Source organism: Carlito syrichta, unplaced genomic scaffold (assembly GCF_000164805.1).
Source record: "Carlito syrichta isolate Samal-C Ts95f unplaced genomic scaffold, Tarsius_syrichta-2.0.1 Scaffold308119, whole genome shotgun sequence".
In the NCBI taxonomy this organism is placed as follows: domain Eukaryota; kingdom Metazoa; phylum Chordata; class Mammalia; order Primates; family Tarsiidae; genus Carlito; species Carlito syrichta.
The window spans coordinates 775,534-794,926 of record NW_007252215.1 but is presented as its reverse complement, the minus strand read 5'-3'; the positions used below and the strand labels follow the sequence as shown (position 1 = coordinate 794,926).

At 47.9% G+C, this 19,393-nt stretch overlaps 1 protein-coding gene across 1 annotated transcript in view; it reads right to left on the bottom strand.

Moving 5' to 3' along the window:
* The window catches only part of BCO1 (beta-carotene oxygenase 1), a 40,894-nt gene extending 22,268 nt beyond the window's left edge, over positions 1-18,626 (bottom strand). The window contains 6 exon segments of the mRNA XM_008064978.2: positions 358-496; positions 498-506; positions 3,249-3,396; positions 6,322-6,451; positions 14,647-14,775; positions 18,500-18,626. Of these exon segments, the coding sequence (XP_008063169.1) occupies positions 358-496; positions 498-506; positions 3,249-3,396; positions 6,322-6,451; positions 14,647-14,775; positions 18,500-18,563 (619 nt within the window). The 5' untranslated portion in view covers positions 18,564-18,626.
* Positions 18,627-19,393: the final 767 nt, after the last annotated feature.

The window sequence follows — 19,393 nt, the reverse complement described above, 5'->3', positions numbered from 1 at the left end:
CCGGAGCCCAGCAGGTCGAGGCTGCGGTGGCCGGGAGCGGTCACTGCACTCCAGTCTGGGTGACAGAGTGAGACTGCAACTCAAAAAAAAATAAAAATAAAAACAAAATAAAAACAAAATGATGAGCTGAAGCCCAAAGAAAAAGAAGTTAAATAGTAAAAGAATTCCCTTCTTCCAGAAGGAACCTCAGTGTCTCCTCTTTTCTCCTGAAGAAGAATGCAGTTCACAGTCATCTGAGTAGTCTACAGGGGAGAGTACCACATTGAGTCTTGTGTCATCAACAAAAACCAGAGCTCTTCTGAAGGAGCCACTCGGGTTGTCTGTGTTCATGACCCTGAGTCCCCCAGGGTGGCCTACCTGGCGCTGCAGCAGGGATCTTGAATATCACGTACTTCGTCTTCCCCTTGTCCACAATGGATGTGCCCATGTTGAGGATGTTTCCAGCTTCATCGTAATGAGGATGTGAAGTTGCCAGATTGACAGCCACATATTTACGGATAATCAACCTGCAAAACATGACACCGGGTTTTTCAAAGGGGAGCGAGTGCAATCCTACACCAACCTGAGTGATTCTAGGTTCAGGGAGAGTTTTGCACATCTCCAAAATCCCAGCGACCCACCTTCCAAAGGAGAAAACAGTCGTCTGAACAATCTACAAAGAAGAGTACCCCATTAACCATTGTAATAAAAGATAAAAGATGTCTTTATAAAAGACGGCTGATTTGTTTTGTTCCTATTTTTTTGAATCAGGGTCTTACTCTGTCTCCCAGACTGGAGTGCAGTGGCACAATCACAACTCGTCACAGTCTCGACTGCCTGGCTCAGGTGATCCTTCTGCCTCAGCCTCCCGAGTTACTGGGACCACAGGTATATGTCACATGGAGCTAACTTTTTGATTTTTGTAGAGACAAGGTCTTGATATGTTGCCCAGGCTGGTCTTGAACTCTTGGGCTCAAGCAATCCTCCTACCTCAGCCTCCCAAAATATTTGGGATTACAGGCGTGAGCCACTGTGCCCAGCGAGACAGTTAATTGGGATACGTGTTCACTGGATTCTTCCTAGGAAAGGTATCTGCATGGGCATTTATTTTTGTGCCCTTGAAAATAAGACAGAATTTGCTTTTAAAGAGGATTTTTACTCTTGTGACCCGATATGACCTCACAAGGGGTTGCAGAGAAGTTAGGGAGCTGTTGTGTTTCTGCGACTGCTGTCCTGATTCTACTGCCTGACCTTGCCAGGTGACCTCAGCATGGAGACCAGATGTCCCACCGCAGAAAGCTCCAAGTACTGACCTGGGCAGAGAGGTAGCCTTCTCTCTAATCTTGGCTGCCTGCTTTGTGTCTTTCTGGTTAGGCCATTTAAACTCTCCCCTTTGGCATTTCACAGAGGCATTAATCTCCAGGCCTCTCTCCTAGGATCATTCTGGGAACGGAGAGGTTATGAAAACATTTGACCGAAGTTAAACTCGACTACCAGGCCAAATAATGACCGCCCTCCCCGCCCCCACCATGCGGAACAGGCCACAGCTGCAGAACAATGGGGTGGACGGAGACCAACTGTCCACCCTTCCTCCCCGAGAACAGCACCATTTCTAGGCACTGCTCCATGCATTTCCGCTCTGTCCCCTTGTGTAAAGCGACTGTCAGATGGACCAAGGCTGTCCAGCTTAAAAGGAGCTAGACAGAATTTCACAGCTAAGAAAAGCCTCATACTTTTCACAGATCATTAAAATGTAAAAGCCATCGGGGTTTTGAACAGCCAGCTAGAGCAAATGGAAAGTGGGTCTATTGATTTTCACCAAAACGTTGACCGGATTTTTCCTAAGGAAGGCATCTGGTGGGCATTTATTTTTGTGTCTTTGCTGTCTGCCTAATGCCTCCCTCTTCAGGTCAATACAAGGTGGGGCTTCTGGGAATCCGAGGCGTTTCAACAGAGTCATTCATTCAAATTCTTCCTGGGGTCCCTCTGTGCCTAGAACTACGGACGACTGAGTTAAGCTGTAACTTCCAAAAGACATGCTGGAGTCCCAACCCCTGGTACTCGTGAATGGGAACTCATTCGGAAATAGGAACCTTGTGGATGTAATTAAGTGAGGATGAGGTCATACTGCATTAGGGTGGGCCCTAACTCAATGCCTTGTATCTTTATAAAAGATGGTTAATTTGGGTTGGGCCCGGTGGCTCATGCCTGTAATCCAAGTACTTTGGGAGGCTGAGGTGGGACAATAACCAGGGGTTCAAGACCGGCTTGGGTAACAGAGTGAGACCCCGTCTCTACAAAACATATGCAAATTAGCCAGGTGTGACGGCACGCGCCTGTAGTCCCAGTTACTCAAGAAGCTGAGGTAAGAGAATTGTTTGAGCCCTGGAGGTCAAGGCTGCAGTGAGCTGGGATTGTACCACTGTGCTCCAGCCTGGGCAACAAGTTGAGACTCTGTCTCAATAAATAAATAAATAAAAGACAGTTACCTTGGACACAGACCCACAGGAAGAAGGACATGAGATGACAGAGGTAGACGCTGGAGTGATATGTCTATTGAGGAACACCGGGATTGCTGGCAACCACCAGAAGCTGAGAGAGGTCAGGGAGGATTCTCTCCTAGAAAACTCAGAGACAGCCTGGCCCTGCCGACACCTTGATATCAGACTTTTGGCCTCAAGAACTGTGAGAGAGTAAATTTCTTTTTTGAGTTGGGTCTCACTCTGTCATCCAGGCTGGAATGCAGTGGCGTGATCACAGCTCATTACAGCCTCGACCTCCTGGGCTCAGACAACCCTTCCGCCTCTGCCTCCAGAATAGCTGGAACTTCAGGCATATGCTACCATGTCCGGCTAATTTTTTTTATTTTTTGTAGATACAAGGTCTTGCTATGTTGTCCAGGCTGGTCTCGCTCAAACTCCTGGTCTCAAGTGATCCTCCTGCCTTGGCCTCTCAAAGTGCTGGGATGACAGGCGTGAGCCACTGTGCCCAGTCTAGAGAGCAAATTTCTGTTGTTTTAAGCCATCTAGTTTGCGGGACTGTGTCACAGCAGCCCTAGGAAACCAACACAGACACAAAGATGCAAACAACGCATTCCCTGCCTTCAGGGAGCCTAAAATCTAGTGCTAAGTGCTGGGCTGGGGGATGCCCAGGATGGGACGACCTTGAGTGTGGGGGGGGTCCTCTGAGCCCCTTGCAGGCTGCACAGCCTCACCCAGGGGTCCCTGACTCCTTCTTTCTTGAGTCAGGAACTGATGTTGGCTGTATACCTTCTCCAGGGTTTCCAGAGTCTGTGGGTTGATTTTCCTGATATAATTAGTCTCTGTGGTGGCATAGAAATCTTCTCCACACTTCATAATGTTGATCAGGCAGTTGTCTGTGAAATCGGGGATGGTGTGAGACAAGTAGGAGAAAGCTCTGGGGAAGAAAGAAAATCAGCAGAGTCAGCGGCTGTATCTACTGAGCCGGAAAGTTCTGCCCTAGATGGTTAGTGTTCCTACCACTTAAAAACGCTTTACTTCAACAAAGAAAGAAACAGGACTGTGTCCCAATGGGTCACTTGAGGAATCCTAAGAACTCGGATATCGACTTCCCACAAGACACTTGCATGTTGAGTCAGCTAAGTGAGTCAGCCGGGACAACACGGCTACCAACTTGATCCCTCCTGGGTTCTAAAAAATCCAAAGGTCTCCAACTCCAGAGCCAGCAAGAGCTGGTGGTTTTTGTTCCAAAGTACTTCAAGTAGCTCTGCAGAAATCATCCATGGACATATAACGTCCCCCAAAGCCTAGCAAACAGGTAATGCCTGCTTTGGCAGGAAAGAGGGTCAACATTGGTTATCTCAAATTTGTCCAGGAGAATAGTTGTTTTTTTTTTTTTTTGAGTTGGATTTTCACTCTTGTTGCCCAGATTGGAGAGCAGTGGCACACTCACGGCCACAGCAGCCTCAACCTGCTAGGCTTAGGTGATCCTTCCGCCTCAGTCTTCCAAGTAGCTGGAACTACAGACACATGGCTATCACGCCCGGCTAATTTTGGGGATTTATTGTAGAGATGAGATCTCACCAAGTTGCCCAGGCTGGTCTCAAACCCCCAGGCTTGGGCAATCCTCTCGCCGTGGCCTCTCAAAGTGCTGGAATCACAGGCTGAGCCACCGTGCCGGCCAAGATTAGTTTTTTACATATGTTTTTTGTCTGTTTGTTTTTTAGACAGGGCTACATATGTTGTCCAGTCTGTTCCCAAACTCCTGGGCTCAAGTAATCCTGCTTTCTTTGTCTTCCAAAGTGCTGGGATTTCAGGTATGAGCTACCACACCTGGCTCAGAAATTAGTTGTTGTTTTTTTAAAGAAAAACAAATTAATTATTAGTTAAGAACATAAAATTCATTTGATCAGAAGGCACAGTCAAAGCAGGAAGAAAGGAAAACCAAAGGAGTTATAGACTTTGAAATTGGCAAACCACGAATCCTTGTATTGAGTAATGCACCCCCTACTGACAAATAGTGGAATAGCAAGGAGCTGTCACAGATTGTGCTTTTATTTTTATTTATTATTTGAGCGGGGTCTCACCCAGTCACCCAGGTTGGAGTGCAGTGTCATAATCATGACCCACCACAACCTCGACCTCCTGGGCTCAGGCGATCCTCCCACCTCAGCCTCCCGAGTAAGCTGGGACTACATCACGCACTGCCACACCAGGCTGATTTTTTTAGTTGTGTATAGACAAGGTCTCGTCATGTTGCCCAGGCTGGTCTCAAACTCCTGGGCTTAAATGATCCTCCCACCTGGGCCTCCCAAAGTGCTGGGATTACAGACACGCGCCACCACGTCCTGCTGATTTGCCGATTTCTTGTAGACACGGGGTCTGGCTGTGTAGCCTAGGCTGGATTGTGGGTTTAAAAGAATTCTGTCCCCTTTCCTCTTTCTCACCGGCTACTCCCTCACCTATCCCCATTTGCAAATGTGAGTTCAGCCTCTGTCTGTGCCAGCCCTAGGGCGGATGCCGGGCTCATGATGTCGCTTCTAGAGAAGCAGAAGCAATCCTCCATCTCGGGGCCAGGCTACCCCAGCACTTTCATAAGCCCTCCAGTGTAAGAGTACCAGAAAGGAGACACTGATGGTAGGCCTGCCTCCCTGGCCAGTAATTTAATCTGTCAGCTGTGTTACACATTCACATGCGTCCTAACCCAGAGGATTTGAAACATACTTGGGAAAATCTTCCCCATCCTTGGCATCTGCTTGCCCTGGCCCTACCTCTCCAAGCATCCTCTCCGTCTCCTTATTCTTGTACAAGTAAACAGGAACCTAGATCTCTTCTTGCTTTTTTTAACACAAAATATAGCATACTATATGCTCATTATACACCTTGCTTCTTTTTTTTTACTTAACGTATCTTAGAATTTCTTCCATACAGCACATAAAGAACATCCTCATTCTTTTTTTTCTTTTTAACCTCTACATGCCTTCTTCTCTTGTGGTTTTATGGTTATTTATTTAACCACTCCTCTGCAGATGAACATTGGGCTGTTTTCAGTTTCTTTTTCTTTAACTTTTAAAATTATCATTAATGCCAGGCATGGTGGCTCACGCCCGTCATCTCAGTACTTTTGAAGGTGGAGGCGAGAGGATTGCCTGAACCCAGGGATTCGAGATCAGTCTGGGCAACTGGGCGAGATCTCTTCTCTACAACAAATCAAAAAACTTAACCGAGTGTGGTGGCGCACGCCTGTGGTTCCAGCTACTTGGGAGATTGAGGCAGAAGGATTGCCTCAGCCCAGCAGGTTGAGGCTGCGATGGCCATGAGTGTGCCACTGCACTCCAGCCTGGGCTACCGAGTGAGACTCCAACTCAAAAAAAAAAAGATCATCATTATTATTTGTAGAGAAAGTGTCTTGCTATATTGCTCAAGCTGCTCTCAGACTCCTGGACTCAAGTGATCCTCCCCCCTCAACCTCCTAAATATAGGCGCGAGCCACCATGTCCAACCTGCTCTCAGTATCTGACTATAGCAAATAATGCAGCTATCAAAAACTCTGTGCATTTGTCATTTCAGACACGTGCAAGTATACCTCTACACCGAAGGGAATGTGAGTTTATAATTTCTGTAGGTAATTCCAAATTGCTTCCTCACCAGCTAGGTGGAAGAGCATCTAAGAATTTGTCAAATGCCCTTTGCCTCTCTTGCTAGCTGTGATCAGGAATAGCCTAGTGCCTATGGTCAAAAGGCAGTGTGGAGATTTTATCCACCCTAAGGAGAGTTGTCAGAGGAGCAAATGTTAGTTATTTTTGACCACCCAGGATATCAAAAAGCATGAAATTCGGTCAAATCCCAAATGTGCAATTACTTGGAAAATATGTTTTTGCAAGGGTCTGGATAGGCCATCGTCCCAAACTCTGACACCACAATCCTGTTTGCCTCGATGTTGGCGTTGTAGGTATCACTTCTCAGGTATTTGCTCCTGTAATAGACTTCACCTGAAAGAAAGAAGCAGCATAGTCTCAGATTGACTCCTTTACAGGGCTTTAAAGTCAATTTCTGCCAGTCTGGGGGGCTCGCTCCTGTAATCTCAGTACTTTGGGGGGCGCTGAGGCAGCAGATTGCTTGAGTCAAGGGTTTGAGACCAACCTGGGCAACATAGTGAAATCTTGTCTCTTAAAAAAAAAAAATTAGCCAGGCATGATGGCATGAGCCTGTAGTCCCACCTACTCAGGAGGCTGAAGTAGAAGGATCGCCTGGACCCAGGAGGTCAAGGCTGCAGTGAGCCATGTCCGTTGTGATCATGCCAGGGCAGTCCAGTCTGGGTGACAGAATGAGGCCCCAGCTTAAAATAACTAAAAGTCAATTTCGGCCATTCTAGGGGTTTTATTGGGGAAGGACGAGTTAGTTCACGAGGACGGGTTCCTCTGGTGTGCCTGATCCAGCCAGCATTTGGAATACGAGTTCACATGCACATGTTCTCACTTAGACTCACAGCAGCATGGCCAGGTCAAGGTGCCTGTTCTTAACTTATCCACACACAGGACTCAGGCTCAGAAACATCAGGTCGCCTTGTCAGCATCCTCCAGCCAAGAACGCCCACCCGAGCCACTGACTAGCCCTCCTACCATGCTTGTATCCCTCCAGGGAAGGCAGGGCTTGGAGGGCTGATCCAGAAGGCAGGACCTGGTTCAGTCCTGACTGTCCTGCCTTCAGAAGCCTGGTCGACTACTCCTGCTCTGTGGGAGACACAGTGGATGTCTACTCCCACAGGAGATGACAGAACACCCAATTCTGCACACCAACGGGGGGTCAGGACTGTGTTTATTTATTTTTTTTAATTTTTTTATTTTTGAGTAGGAGTCTCACTCTGTTGCCCAGGCTGGAGGGCAGTGGCACACTCACAGCCACTGCAGCCTCGACCTGCTGGGATCAGGTGATCCTTCCGCCTCAGCCTTCCAAGTAGCTGGAACCAATAATTTTTTTTATTTATTGTAGAGACGAGGTCTCGTCAAGTTACCCAGGCTGTTCTCGAAGCCCTGGACTCAGGGAATCCTCTCGCCTCTACCTCACAAGGTGCTAGGATTACAGGTGTGAGCCATCATACCTGGCTAGGACTGTGTTAATGTCTAATTCATCCAGACTCTGGAGAGAGTCTGTCTCACTGCATCAATCTCTTGACCAGTCCACTGAGACCAACCTGAGAATATACCAGATGGTTTAAGACCTGTGAGACTTTCCTGTTTCTAACATAATAAAGTACCACATACTTGGTGGCTTTGTACAAAACACATTTGCTGCCTTCTAATTTGGGAAGACGTAGTCTGAAATAGGTCTCAAGGGACTAAAATCGAGGTATGGACAGGGTTAATTTCTCTAGAGGCTCTGGGGAGAATTTGTTCCTTGCTTTTTCCAGCTTTTTAGAAACTACCAAAGACTGGGCATGGTGGCTCACACCTGTAATCTTAACACTTTGGGAGGCTGAGGTGGGAGGATTGCTTGAGCACAGGAGTTCGAGACTACCCTGGGTAATATAGTGAGACCTCACCTTCACAAAAAATAAAATAAAATAAATAGCCAGACATGATGGTATATGCTTATAGTCCCAGCTACTTAAGAGGCTGAGGTGGAAGGACCACCTGAGGCTGTGGCGAGCCATGACTATGCCACTGTACTCTCACCTGGTGACAGAATGAAACCCCAACTGAAAAAAAGAGAAAAATGTGGGGAGACAGAAAGAGAGAGAGAGACAGACAGACGCCCACCCAACATTATTGCCATATGATAGACTCAGGGGATACAGACAACATATTCCCAAGAAATTTTCTCCTAGTGCCTTTTTTTTTTTTTGAGTAGGAGTCTGTCACCCAGGCCGTAGTGCAGTGACACACTCACAGCCACTGCAGCCTCAACCTACTGGGCTCAGGCAATCCTTCTGCCTCAGCCTTCCAAGTAACTGGAACCACAGGTGTGTGGCACCACGTCCAGCTAATTTTTTTATTTATTGAAGAGACGAGCTCTCACCAAGTTGTCCAGGCTGGTCTTGAACCCCTGGACTCAGGCAATCCTCTTGCTTTGGCCTCCCAAAGTGCTGGGATGACAGGTGTGAGTTACTGTGCCTGGCCCCAGTGTCTTTTTATATTTTAAGAAAAGGAGGTGTTGGAGCAGTGGCTCATGCCTGTCATCCCAGTGCTTTGGGAGGCCAACGCAGGAAGATCGCTTGCAAAGGCCAGGAGTTTGAGACTAGCCTGGGCAACATAGTGAGAACCCATCTCCACCATACCCAAAAGAAAAGCTGCTACTAAGAGCTAACATCTATTGAGCATGAGTGTGCTAAACACTGCGCTGGGCACTTCATGTATATCATCTGCCTAATATCGTAACACCAGAAGTGAGTAAAATACTCCAGCTAAGAATGTGCTCGCTAGAAAAAACAATCAACAAAAGGTCATTTGCTAAGTAACAGCAAAATAAAACAAAATCTAAGTAATGCTTAAAGATTTCAAATTTCTTACCAAGTGAAGTACAAAGGACTTGGGTACTCACAGCTCTGCCGACTCATTGCTCAGCTAATAAAATCGAGGCCCAGGGAGGTTAAGCACCTTGCCTTAAGCCACACAGCTAGCAAGTAGTAATCTAGACTCACAGGTTAGCAATGGGCATCTAAACCTAGTTCTCTCTCTCTCTCTCTGAATCGGAGTCTCACTCTGGACTGGAGTGCAGTGGCATGATCATTCATGGTTCATGGCTGCCTCGACCTCCTGGGCTCAGGCAATCCTTCCGTCTCAGCCTCCCCAAGTAGCTGGAACTACAGGCATGTACCACCATGCCTGGCTAATTTTTTTGTAGAGACAAGGTCTTGCTGTATTGCCCAGGCTGGTCTTGAACTCCCGGGCTCAAGTGATCCTCCTGCTTCAACTTCCCAGATTGCTAGGGTTACAGGCATGAGCCACAGTGCCCAGCTTAAACCCGGCTCTTTTAACCAAGATTCTAACATGGCAAGAACAATCAGTTTGACTATTCTGTCTGATCCTTGCAATTAAAAATATACCTGCAGAAATGTATTGTCATAACCATGCATCAAAAACTGAACATACTCACATTAACGACACCCTGATCAAGAAACAGACCACAAGCAGACCCTTAAGAGCCGCCTCATATCTGCGTCCAGTCACTAATCTCTTTCCCTCCAGGGTAGACACTATCTTGACTTCTAACAGTTTCGATTGGTTGTACCCTTGGGGTTGTGTTTTCTCGTCCGTCTGTGTAGGATCTGAGTGTGCATTTCCCTGGTGATGACTCTCATCTGTGACAACAGCCACAACACCCATCCTCATGAAATTGGAGGAGATGGTGAAAAACCAGCTTGCTCCTTCTCTAGTTTTCAGGAGGGTCATTGTGTCCCTAAGGGACAGATAGTCATCAATCTGCCTCTCACTTCTCAAAAAGATACATCTTGTGGGGGGTGGGGTCTGTGTGAATAAGTATCACCGAGACAGATTTATTCCCCGGGCAGCCAGAAGAAATATGGAGGAACAGTTAGGAGCCTGAGTTTGGGGTTGACCAGTCCCTGAGTTCATCATCTTTTTTTTTTGAGTTGAGTTCTCACTCTGTCGCCCAGGCTGGAGTACAGTGGCACAATCATGGCTCACTTGACCTCCTGGGCTCAGGCGATCCTCCTGCCTTAGCCTTCTGAGTAGCTGGGATTACAGGTATGGGCCACCAAGCCTAGCTAATTTTTAAAAAAAAATTTCGTAGAGACGATGAGGTCTCGCTCTGTCACCCAGGATGGTCTTGAACTTCCGGGCTCAAACAATTCTCCTACCTCGACCTCCCAAAGTGCTGGGATTACAGGTGTGAGCCACCATGCCTGGCCAGCCCTGAGTTCATCTTTCAACCAGAATTTATTAACTACCTTGATGGACCAGGGAGTGGTGACATATTTGTGAGCAGAATAGCCAAGATTCCTACCCCTAAGGATATTCAAGCCTTCATGTAGATATGAATTCTTTATCATGTACCAACCATGCACTTGACCTTGATCAGAGGCACACTTCAGTCCCCTCTGCTGTGACACGGGGATCGTGATACATTCCTGCAGAGCTGTGTGACATTTAAGGATTGTAAGATGCTGGGACACATCGTAAGTGCTCGAGAAAATCTATATATAGTATTGAGACACAGTAGACAGAGTGCTCAGAGTTTTGGCTCTAGGGTTCATCCCATCCAAGCTGGTGACCTTGGGCTGGTCTCTTCATCTCACTGAGTGCCACTTCCCCTGACCCGAAGGTGGAGATCACACAGTCCTCCCTTCCCAGGGTGGGCAGTTTTGAAAGTGATGTAATGATGCAATGTGTTTGACCCATTGGCATGCACATGCCCTTGACTAATGAAGGCTTTGGAAACTCCAGATTGTCCAACAAAATCCCGGCAGCAGGGAGGCTTATCTGGGGGGCAGGGAGGCCACACCCACTGGTCCTCAGCCACATGTCCCACAGAAGCAGAGACCCACTCTAGGGCTGTGCTGGTCTTGCTTGAGCCAGTCGGTCCTTCCCCGCTCACTCTTTCTAGGAGTCTCCACCACAAGGCATTGGCTCGGTGCTCTGGGCCCCAGTGGGTTCTTGACCTGAAACACTGAAATGTAAATACCCAGCCCAGGCTGGGCTGTAGACAGGCCACCCATTTCCTAGAAGCATTCACACCAGAGCACAGAGCACCCTGGACCACGGAAAAATGGTCATCTGGAATTGCTCGAGGCTGACACTGGACTTTGAGGCTGAGATTAAAGAGGGAGACACCCGTGCACACCCTAGCACGCCACTCTCGGGCGAGTCCAATTAGTCACATTTCTTCTGGAGACACACAAGTAAACAGACGCGCTCCTGCCTGGGATCTTTTAGAACTGGGTCCAGTTTGATATTTTAGGGGGAGGGGGATATATATGTATATATACAGACTTTCCAATATTCAAATCCTGTTGGAACACCGACTTTGCTCTCTATTAGATAATAAATATCATGAATGAGGGAGACTTAGAATCATTCACCTCTCTGCGTGCTTTGTCAAATCTTTTATATTGGAATTCTTTTCTTTTCTTTTCTTTAGAGTCAGGGTCTCGTTCTGTCACCCAGGCTGGAGTGCAGTGGCATGATCATGGCTCACTGCAGCCTCTACCTTGGAAGACTTCAGTGGGCTGCAGTCATCTTTTTAGACAACCATTTGGCTCAGCCATCCCCTGCTGTGTTACTCTTATCCCTGGGTCCCTGATGGTCTCTAGAGAGGATGCAGGTGTAATTGCTCTGTCAGCTGCTAGGGTGTCCCTCAGTCCAGGCACATGAGTAGAGTTACTTAAGCCATTTGTCATTTCCCAGATAGTTGGAGTGTGTGTGTGTGTGTGTGTGTGTGTGTGTGTGTGTGTGTGTGTGCGCGCGCACGCACTGGGTAAAGATAATAGAAAAAGTTCCAAACTCTGGGCTGGGCATGGTGGCTCATACCTATAATCCCAAGCATTTTGGGAGGCTGAAGTGAGAGGATTGCCAGAGCCCAGGAGTTTAAGACCAAACTCGGCAACATAGCGAGACCTTGTCTCTATAAAAATTAATAATAAACAAATTTCAGTCTGAGCAACACAGGTTCAAATGCCAGCACCACCCCACCAAGATTTTGGATCAGTCATCCAGCCTCCCTAAAGTCTCAGTGTCTGCGTTGCAAAGCGGGGACAAAGAACACCTTCCACACAATGTTTACACGAGCCCCAGGAAGAGATCACGGAGTCGGCAGTCGTCAAAGCCAGGCAGAAGGGAAGCTCTTGGGGCTTTTACCTCCTCTGTCTCTCCTTCGAAACAGCATTTATTTTTCCAAGAATCACAGGGAACTTCTGTTTAGAGAAGAGGGAATCGTTAAGGTTTAGGGCTGCAGCAAACACTCTGTGGGTGGTCACGGTGAAATCTGCGAGTTTCTGCAAACTCAGAGATCATGAATTTCCTCCGTGGTATATCTGTTTGGGTGGAAATGCTAGAACGAGTGGCCGGCACAGAGTCTACAGTCAAAAAATCAATTGCCTATTGGCTCCAAGGTATTAACGGCATACACTTACAGGAGCATGTACTATGTGCTAGACATTTTATGGAGTTCCTTACATGTGTTAACTCATCTGACACCTGAGGAGGGTCTCCTAGCAACTCTGATGTGCTACTGATAGCTCCATTTTACAGCTGGGAGGACTGAGGCACAGAGAGGTCCAGTGACTTGGCCAAAGTTGCACAGTTTAGGTACATGTTAGCCAGGGTCGTGGAGTTGGGATTCAAATCCAGGGACAGTAATGGTGGCTTCTAATCGATCGAGTGTCTGTCAGGTGGCAGATCTTGCTAAATGTCCAGCACTTCTAATGATCCCCACAGTTTCCAGGGGAGGGTGATGGAGCTTATTTTACTGAGAAGGAAATGGAGACCAAGGGACTTCAAGTGACCCAGTTCATCCATGTTTCACATTGGAACACGGGAGTCCAAAATTTAGTGGAGCCTGGAACACCTGGACACCAATCTGCCCATGGTGTGGCCTTGAACCTACTAAATCTGTCTCGGACCTCTTTAAGACCTCGGCTCACGCTTTTGTGACATAAACCAGCTCAATGGCCAGCAGCAAAGAACTGACAGTCCATCTCCAGAGCAGACACCTGGACTCAGAGTTCTGCCTTATATGTGGTGTTCTGTATCCATGCATTTCATGCCTGCCTGGGGAGACCCATTCAGCTTCCTGCCTGGGTGGTGCGGCTTCCACAGGGCGAGCAGTAGATTGACTTTGTTCTTTCTGGTTCTATTCTGTTCCTGTTTTGATTTTATTTATTTATTTATTCACTTATTTAGTCCAGAGAAGTCTTACTATAGCCCAGGCTGGAGTGCAATAGCACAATCAGGGCTCACTGCAGCCTCGACCTCCTGGGCCCAAGTAATCCTTCTACCTCAACCTCCTGAGTAGCTGGGACTTCAGGTGTATACCACCACACCCAGATAAGTTTTTTTTGTTTTTGTTTTTTTTTTATAGAGGCGAGGTCTCACTGTGCTTCCCAGCCTGGTCTCAAACTCCTGGGCTCAAGCGATCCTCTTGCCTTGGCCTCTCAGAGTGCTGAGATGACAAGTGTGCGTCACCATGCATGGGCCCTATTTCTATTTTATGCATGCCTGGTGCTAGAGCCTATAACCTTCGCCCGGCTCTTGCCGGCATTACTGAGAATGCACATTCTTCTGCAAAGGCACCTTGGCCACCAAGTTTGTGCTTGTGGTAGTCTGAACGATGCACCTCGCCCCCAAATATCCACATCCTAATCCCTAGAACCTGTGAATATGTGACCTGACGTGGCAAAACTGGCCTTTGTAGATGTGCTTAAGTTAAGGATTTGGAGATGGAGGATTATCCTGGATTATCTGAGTTGATCCAAAGGGATCACAAGGGTCCTTGTAAGAGGGAGTCAGAGGGTCAGAATCAGAGAAGGGGCTGTAAGGATAGAAGCAAAGGGGGAGGGGAGAGGAGAGAGAAGGAGAGAAGGAGAGAGGGAGGAGGGGAGGTTGGAAGGGAAAGGAAGGGAGAGAGAGAAGAGAGGGAGGGTAGGAAGGAGGGAGGGGGAGGGGAGAGGGAGAGGAGGAGGGAAGAGCCTGTGGGAGAGGTTGCAAGATGTTACGCTGCTGCTTTGAAGGCAGAGATGGGGCCACAAGCCAGGGAATGCAGGCAGCTTCTAGAAGACAGCAAAGTTGAGGAAATGAAGGCTCTCTTAGGGCCTCCAGGGATCGCAGTCCTGGCCACCCCTTGATTTCAGTCCAGTGAGACCTGAGAGAATAAATTTGTGTCGCTTTTGTGTTGCTGTTTTGAGTCTGGGTCCCGCTCTGTCACCTAGCCTGTCGTGCATGGTTCACCACAACCTTGACCTCCCGGGCTCAGGCGATACTTCTACCTCAGCCTCTGGGGTAGCTGGGGGACTACGTTTTTTATTCTTATTTTTGTTGAGATGAGGTCATGCCATGTCACCCAGGCTGGCCTTGAACTCCTGGTCTCAAGCCATCCTCCTGCCTTGGCCTCCCCAACTGCTGGAATTACGGGCATGAGCCACCACGCCCAACCCCATATTTGCACTGTTTTAAGCCACTACGTCTGTAGTCATTTGTTACAGCAGCAGCAGCAAACCCGTACGCACTCTCACCGTCTTTGATGGCAAAGCTGTGGAGCAAGGCCAGGCCGTCAAACCAGTGGTTGTAGCTGGTCTCCCCCACCGTGTGCATCCCAGGCCCATTGCGAAGCAGCGTTCCCTGCAGCCACGTTGGAATCTTGCCTGTCAAAAGAGAGCACGTTGAGGTTCCAGAGCCCACCCCTCTGAACCCAAAGGCTGAAAGAAATGATGGTGGAAAGGGGCCGAGTAGCCCCAAGACCACTCATCGCATCTGCTTACTTATTCTGGAATTGTTTCCAGAAAGCATCTAACGCACCTCGCATTTTGGTAGCACTGAGGATACAAAGATGGATTGACATCATGCCTGTCCCACTCCCTGACCACTGAGGAAACAGACAAATAATCAGACACACAAAATACCCTGTAATGTGGGTAATGCCAGAAGTCCAGAAGAGGGTGCCACAGACCCATGAAACAGAACCTCATCCTGGGTGGATTGAGAGCAGGAGGGTGTGGATGGCTTCCTGGAGGAGGCGGCCTGGCTCACAAAGGCATAATGCAAGAACATTCTAGAGTTGTGCTGTCCAATATGGTAGCTACCAGCCCCACGTGGCAATTGAGTGCTTGAAATGTGGTTGGTCAGAAATGAGATGTGCTATAAGGATAAACCACACTCTGGATTTCAAAGGCTTAGTATGAAAAGAAAGTAAAATATCTTATTAGCAGGTGTTGAATATTGATTTCATGGGGAAGTGATAATATCTTGGATTTGTCATGTTAAATAAAACATACTGAGATTAATTTAACCTTTTTACTTTTTTGAATGGGTCTACCAGAAAATTTAAACATGTACATAGCATGGGTTACAAGCGTCATTTTTTTTTGTCCAAGAGACAGGGTCTTTCTCTGTTGCCCAGGCTGGGGTGCAGTGGTGTCATCATGGCTTACTGCAGTTTCAACCTTCTGCTGGCTCAAGGGATCCTCTCACCTCAGCCTTCCCACGTTGCATATACTACCATGCCTGGCTAAACATGGTTATATATATATATGTATATAAAATTTAATTTTGAATTTAGAAACGGGATCTTGCTATGTTGCCCAGGGTATCTCAAACTCCTGGCCTCAAGCCAGCCTCCTGCTTCAGCCTCTGAAAGTGCTGGGATTATTGGCGTGAGTCGCCGTGCCTAGCTGAACACAAGTTATATTTCTAGGGGATAGCTCTGCTCTGGGGACAGGGTGCAGTAGCAGATGCTGTTGGTACCCACCCCCCAAGTCCTTGGTGTCCATCTCCCCCTGGAGAGTGCTTTCTGCAAAAGCCTGCAGCTGTCTGCCTGAGGGCTTGGCTCTGATGGCAGCTAGGGAGTTGGGGTGGGACAGATCCACCCACAGGCAGGACAAGTGGAAGCAGTTTGGAGAGTTGACACCCTGGAAGGCAGCTCTTACCCAGCGATGGCTGAGGAATTGGGACACAAATCCCACCACTGCCTTGGCCTTCCCTGGCCCAGCGAGGCAGGTTTTACATGCCTACCCGGGGCTGCAGCTCCAAGGCCTGGCCATCAATGACTGACAATGCCTCTTTGTGGGTTTCCTTCTCTCTTTCCCCTGATTTTCTGCCAATATTTCTCAGGATTATGTCCCAAATAAACTACTTACACCTGAGTTCTTGCCTCTGGAGAAACCTGGACCAAGAGATGGAGACCAGGAGAGGCCGTGCTGTTTAGTAAGACTGGACTGTCATTTTCCAGCAGGGAAATTGTAGGCAACAAGGTTGAACAATAACGGGTCAGGTGACAATGGTCACCAAGACGACACTAAGTGTCCCAATGTGATCCTCAGGAGAAATAATAGGGAATGACAGGATTGGATTTTTTTTTTTTACAATTCTTTATTGCAACACAACTTATATAAAATAAAACTCATTGTTTTAGAGCATACAAGTCAGGGGTTTTTAGTGTATTTACAATGTTGTGCAGCCATCACCTCAATCTAATTCCGGAACATTCCATCACGCCCAAAAGAAATTCCCCATACCCACCAGCAGGCACTTTCCATTCTCCCCTTATCCCCGGCCCCTGGCAACCATTCATCTATGTTCTGTCTCGATGAATGTGCCTGTTCTGGACATTTCATCTCAATGGAATGTGATCAGAGCTGGGGCTTCAAAGGCTGTCTCTGTGGGATGGAATGTGGTCTAGGGGAGCTGAGGGGAGAATGGAAGACCAGAGAGGACCAGGGAGTCTGTGGGGAGGGTGAAAAACAGATGAACAGGGACATGGAGGACACAGAACCAATAGGACTCTGTTTGACTAAATATGGGGGGACAGCGAGGAGAGCACATAAAAATGACAGTGAGGCTGGGCACGGTGGCTCGCGCCTGTAATCCCAGCACTTTGGGAGCCCGAGATGGGTATGGGGACGGATTGCTTAAGCTCAGGAGTTCCAGACTAGCCTGGGAAACATTCAAATTGATTAACTGATCAATTATCTTTTTAAAACTTAAAGGAAATAGATCCAAATATTAATAGCGCTTAAGAGATGAAAATATAGCCAGGCGCAGTGGTTCAGACCAGTAATCTCAGCACCTTGGAAGGCTGAGGCTAGAGGACTGCCTGAGCCAGGAGTTTGAAACCAGCCTGGGCAACTTGGTGAGACTCATCTCTACAATAAATACATAAATTAGCTGAGTGTGGAGGTGTACACCTGTGGTCCCAGCTACTTGGAAAGCTGAAGTGGAAGGATCGCCTGAGCCCGGGAGGTTGAGGCTGTGGTGACTGTGAGCATGCCACTGCACTACAGCCTGGGCAACAGAGTGAGACTCTGCCTCAAAAAAAGAGAGAGAGAGAGAGAGAGAGAGAGAGAGAAAGAAAGAGAGAGAGAGAGAAAGAAAGAGAGAGAGATAGAAATATAGCTGATTTGTATTTCCTTCTGTGCTCTCCTTTGCACTTCCAAATTTTGCTTATAGTTTAATATACCTACATTCATATATATACATATAGATTGCACATTACCTGCGTAACAAGGAAAAACAGACATAAAAGCTGTTCTTCTCTTTCCAAAGACCCCCAAGGCAATTTCTCAGTTGAAAATCTCCAATCTGACTCCTCACAAAGAGCTTGCTATTGTCTCCCCCTTGTGAAAAATATCCACTCCCTCTGCGGGATGGTGAAGGTGCCTGTGTGCCTGTGTTGACCCCTCAGCCATTCTCAGAACGGAACGGATGCCACCCTGCCCAGTCGAGAGCTCAAAGCCAGGAGGTGCCCTTTAGAGTCTAAATGAGATCGTACCCAGACAGTGGGGACTCCCTCAAAAAGGAGGAGACAGAAAGAGAAATAGAAGATCAAGGAAGTGAGACACAGGCCCTTTGAAGGATTGTTCCAGAAGACAGACCCACGCGGAGTCTGTTTAATTGGCTCTACAGGTGCTCACGTGCTCAAATCACATCTGTGGGTACCTGAGAGAAAACTGTGCTGGACTCCGCAATGCCCTGCAGATGCGCATGTGCGTGACGGGAGCTCACACGCACTGCACTCAGCATCCTGAAATTAACTTAGAATGGAGGCAGCTGCACAAACGTTTCATGCATTTGAGATAGGCAGCATTTTGCAGACTCATCCCCTCACATATGTACCCACTGGGGCATTCCTGACACTCCTCCTGGGAACAGTGACAACAACTGTCTCCCCTTGGAATCTGCGAGTGGCGACGTGTAAGAGCACGCCTGGATTTGCACAGAGAACGTGTCTGGGTTAAGGGTTATTTCTCCCCTAGACACCATTCTCCATCCTTTCTAAAAATCATTGGCAATGGGCACGACTTCTATATTCAGGAAAAAAAAATGTCTGTCTAAACAAACAGGAAGAGCCAAGCTTTGATCCCGAATGCTCACCTGTCACCGTGGCCCTCACAGGCTCCAGCTGTTCTTTCTTATTCCTGCCAAATAGTACATCCATCGCCTGGAGCGCTGAGGCAGTGTGATGTTCACGGCATCAGATGCTCTCCTCCGTGTTCCGAGGGACTGCTTCTCTCGTGTCCCTTCCCGCGTTCCTGTCCCCTCCCTCCTTCACATCTCCGTCCCTCCGGGTGCCATGTGTTTCTCCCTTTGCGTTTTTCCTCTGGCCAGCTCAGATTTCTCCCTCCCTGAGGCCCTGGGATCCCTTTATATGCACAAGGAAAGCTGTGCTGGCGTTATTTATAAGACGTTTGGCCAAAGGTCGGTTCCCAAGCCATGTGTCGTAGCTAATCTTTAATCCTCTTATGGTCCCAGTTCCCCCAGCTTTCCCTCTCCAGTTTCGCTTCTGGCGTAACCCAGAAGAGCCCGTCTCCGACTGGGCTCCAAATCGCTGGAGAGAATTCAGTGGATTCTGTCGAGTTATGTTGTCTGAAATGATCCGACCCCGGAGCTGGAGATGTTTATATTCAGAATTAGAAGAGAGGCGGGTCAGGGCCATCCCAGGCGCTGGGGATCAGGGAAGCCTTTGGCAGGCTGATCACGTGAATTCCTGCGGCTCATCAGGGAATCTCTTCAGCAGAACTGGGAAAAGTTTTGTGTTTTGTTTTGTTTTTGATAAAGTGCCCTGATCCTCCCCACTAAAAATCATATGTAAGCCGGGCGTGGTGGCATCTGACTGTAGCCCCAGCTATTCAGGAGGCTGAGGCAGGAGGATCATTTGAGCCCAGGAATATGAGGCTATAGTGAGCCATGATCATGCCACTGCATCCCAGACTGGGTGAGAGTGAAACCCTGTCTCAAAAAAAAAAAAAAAATCATATATAAAGAGCA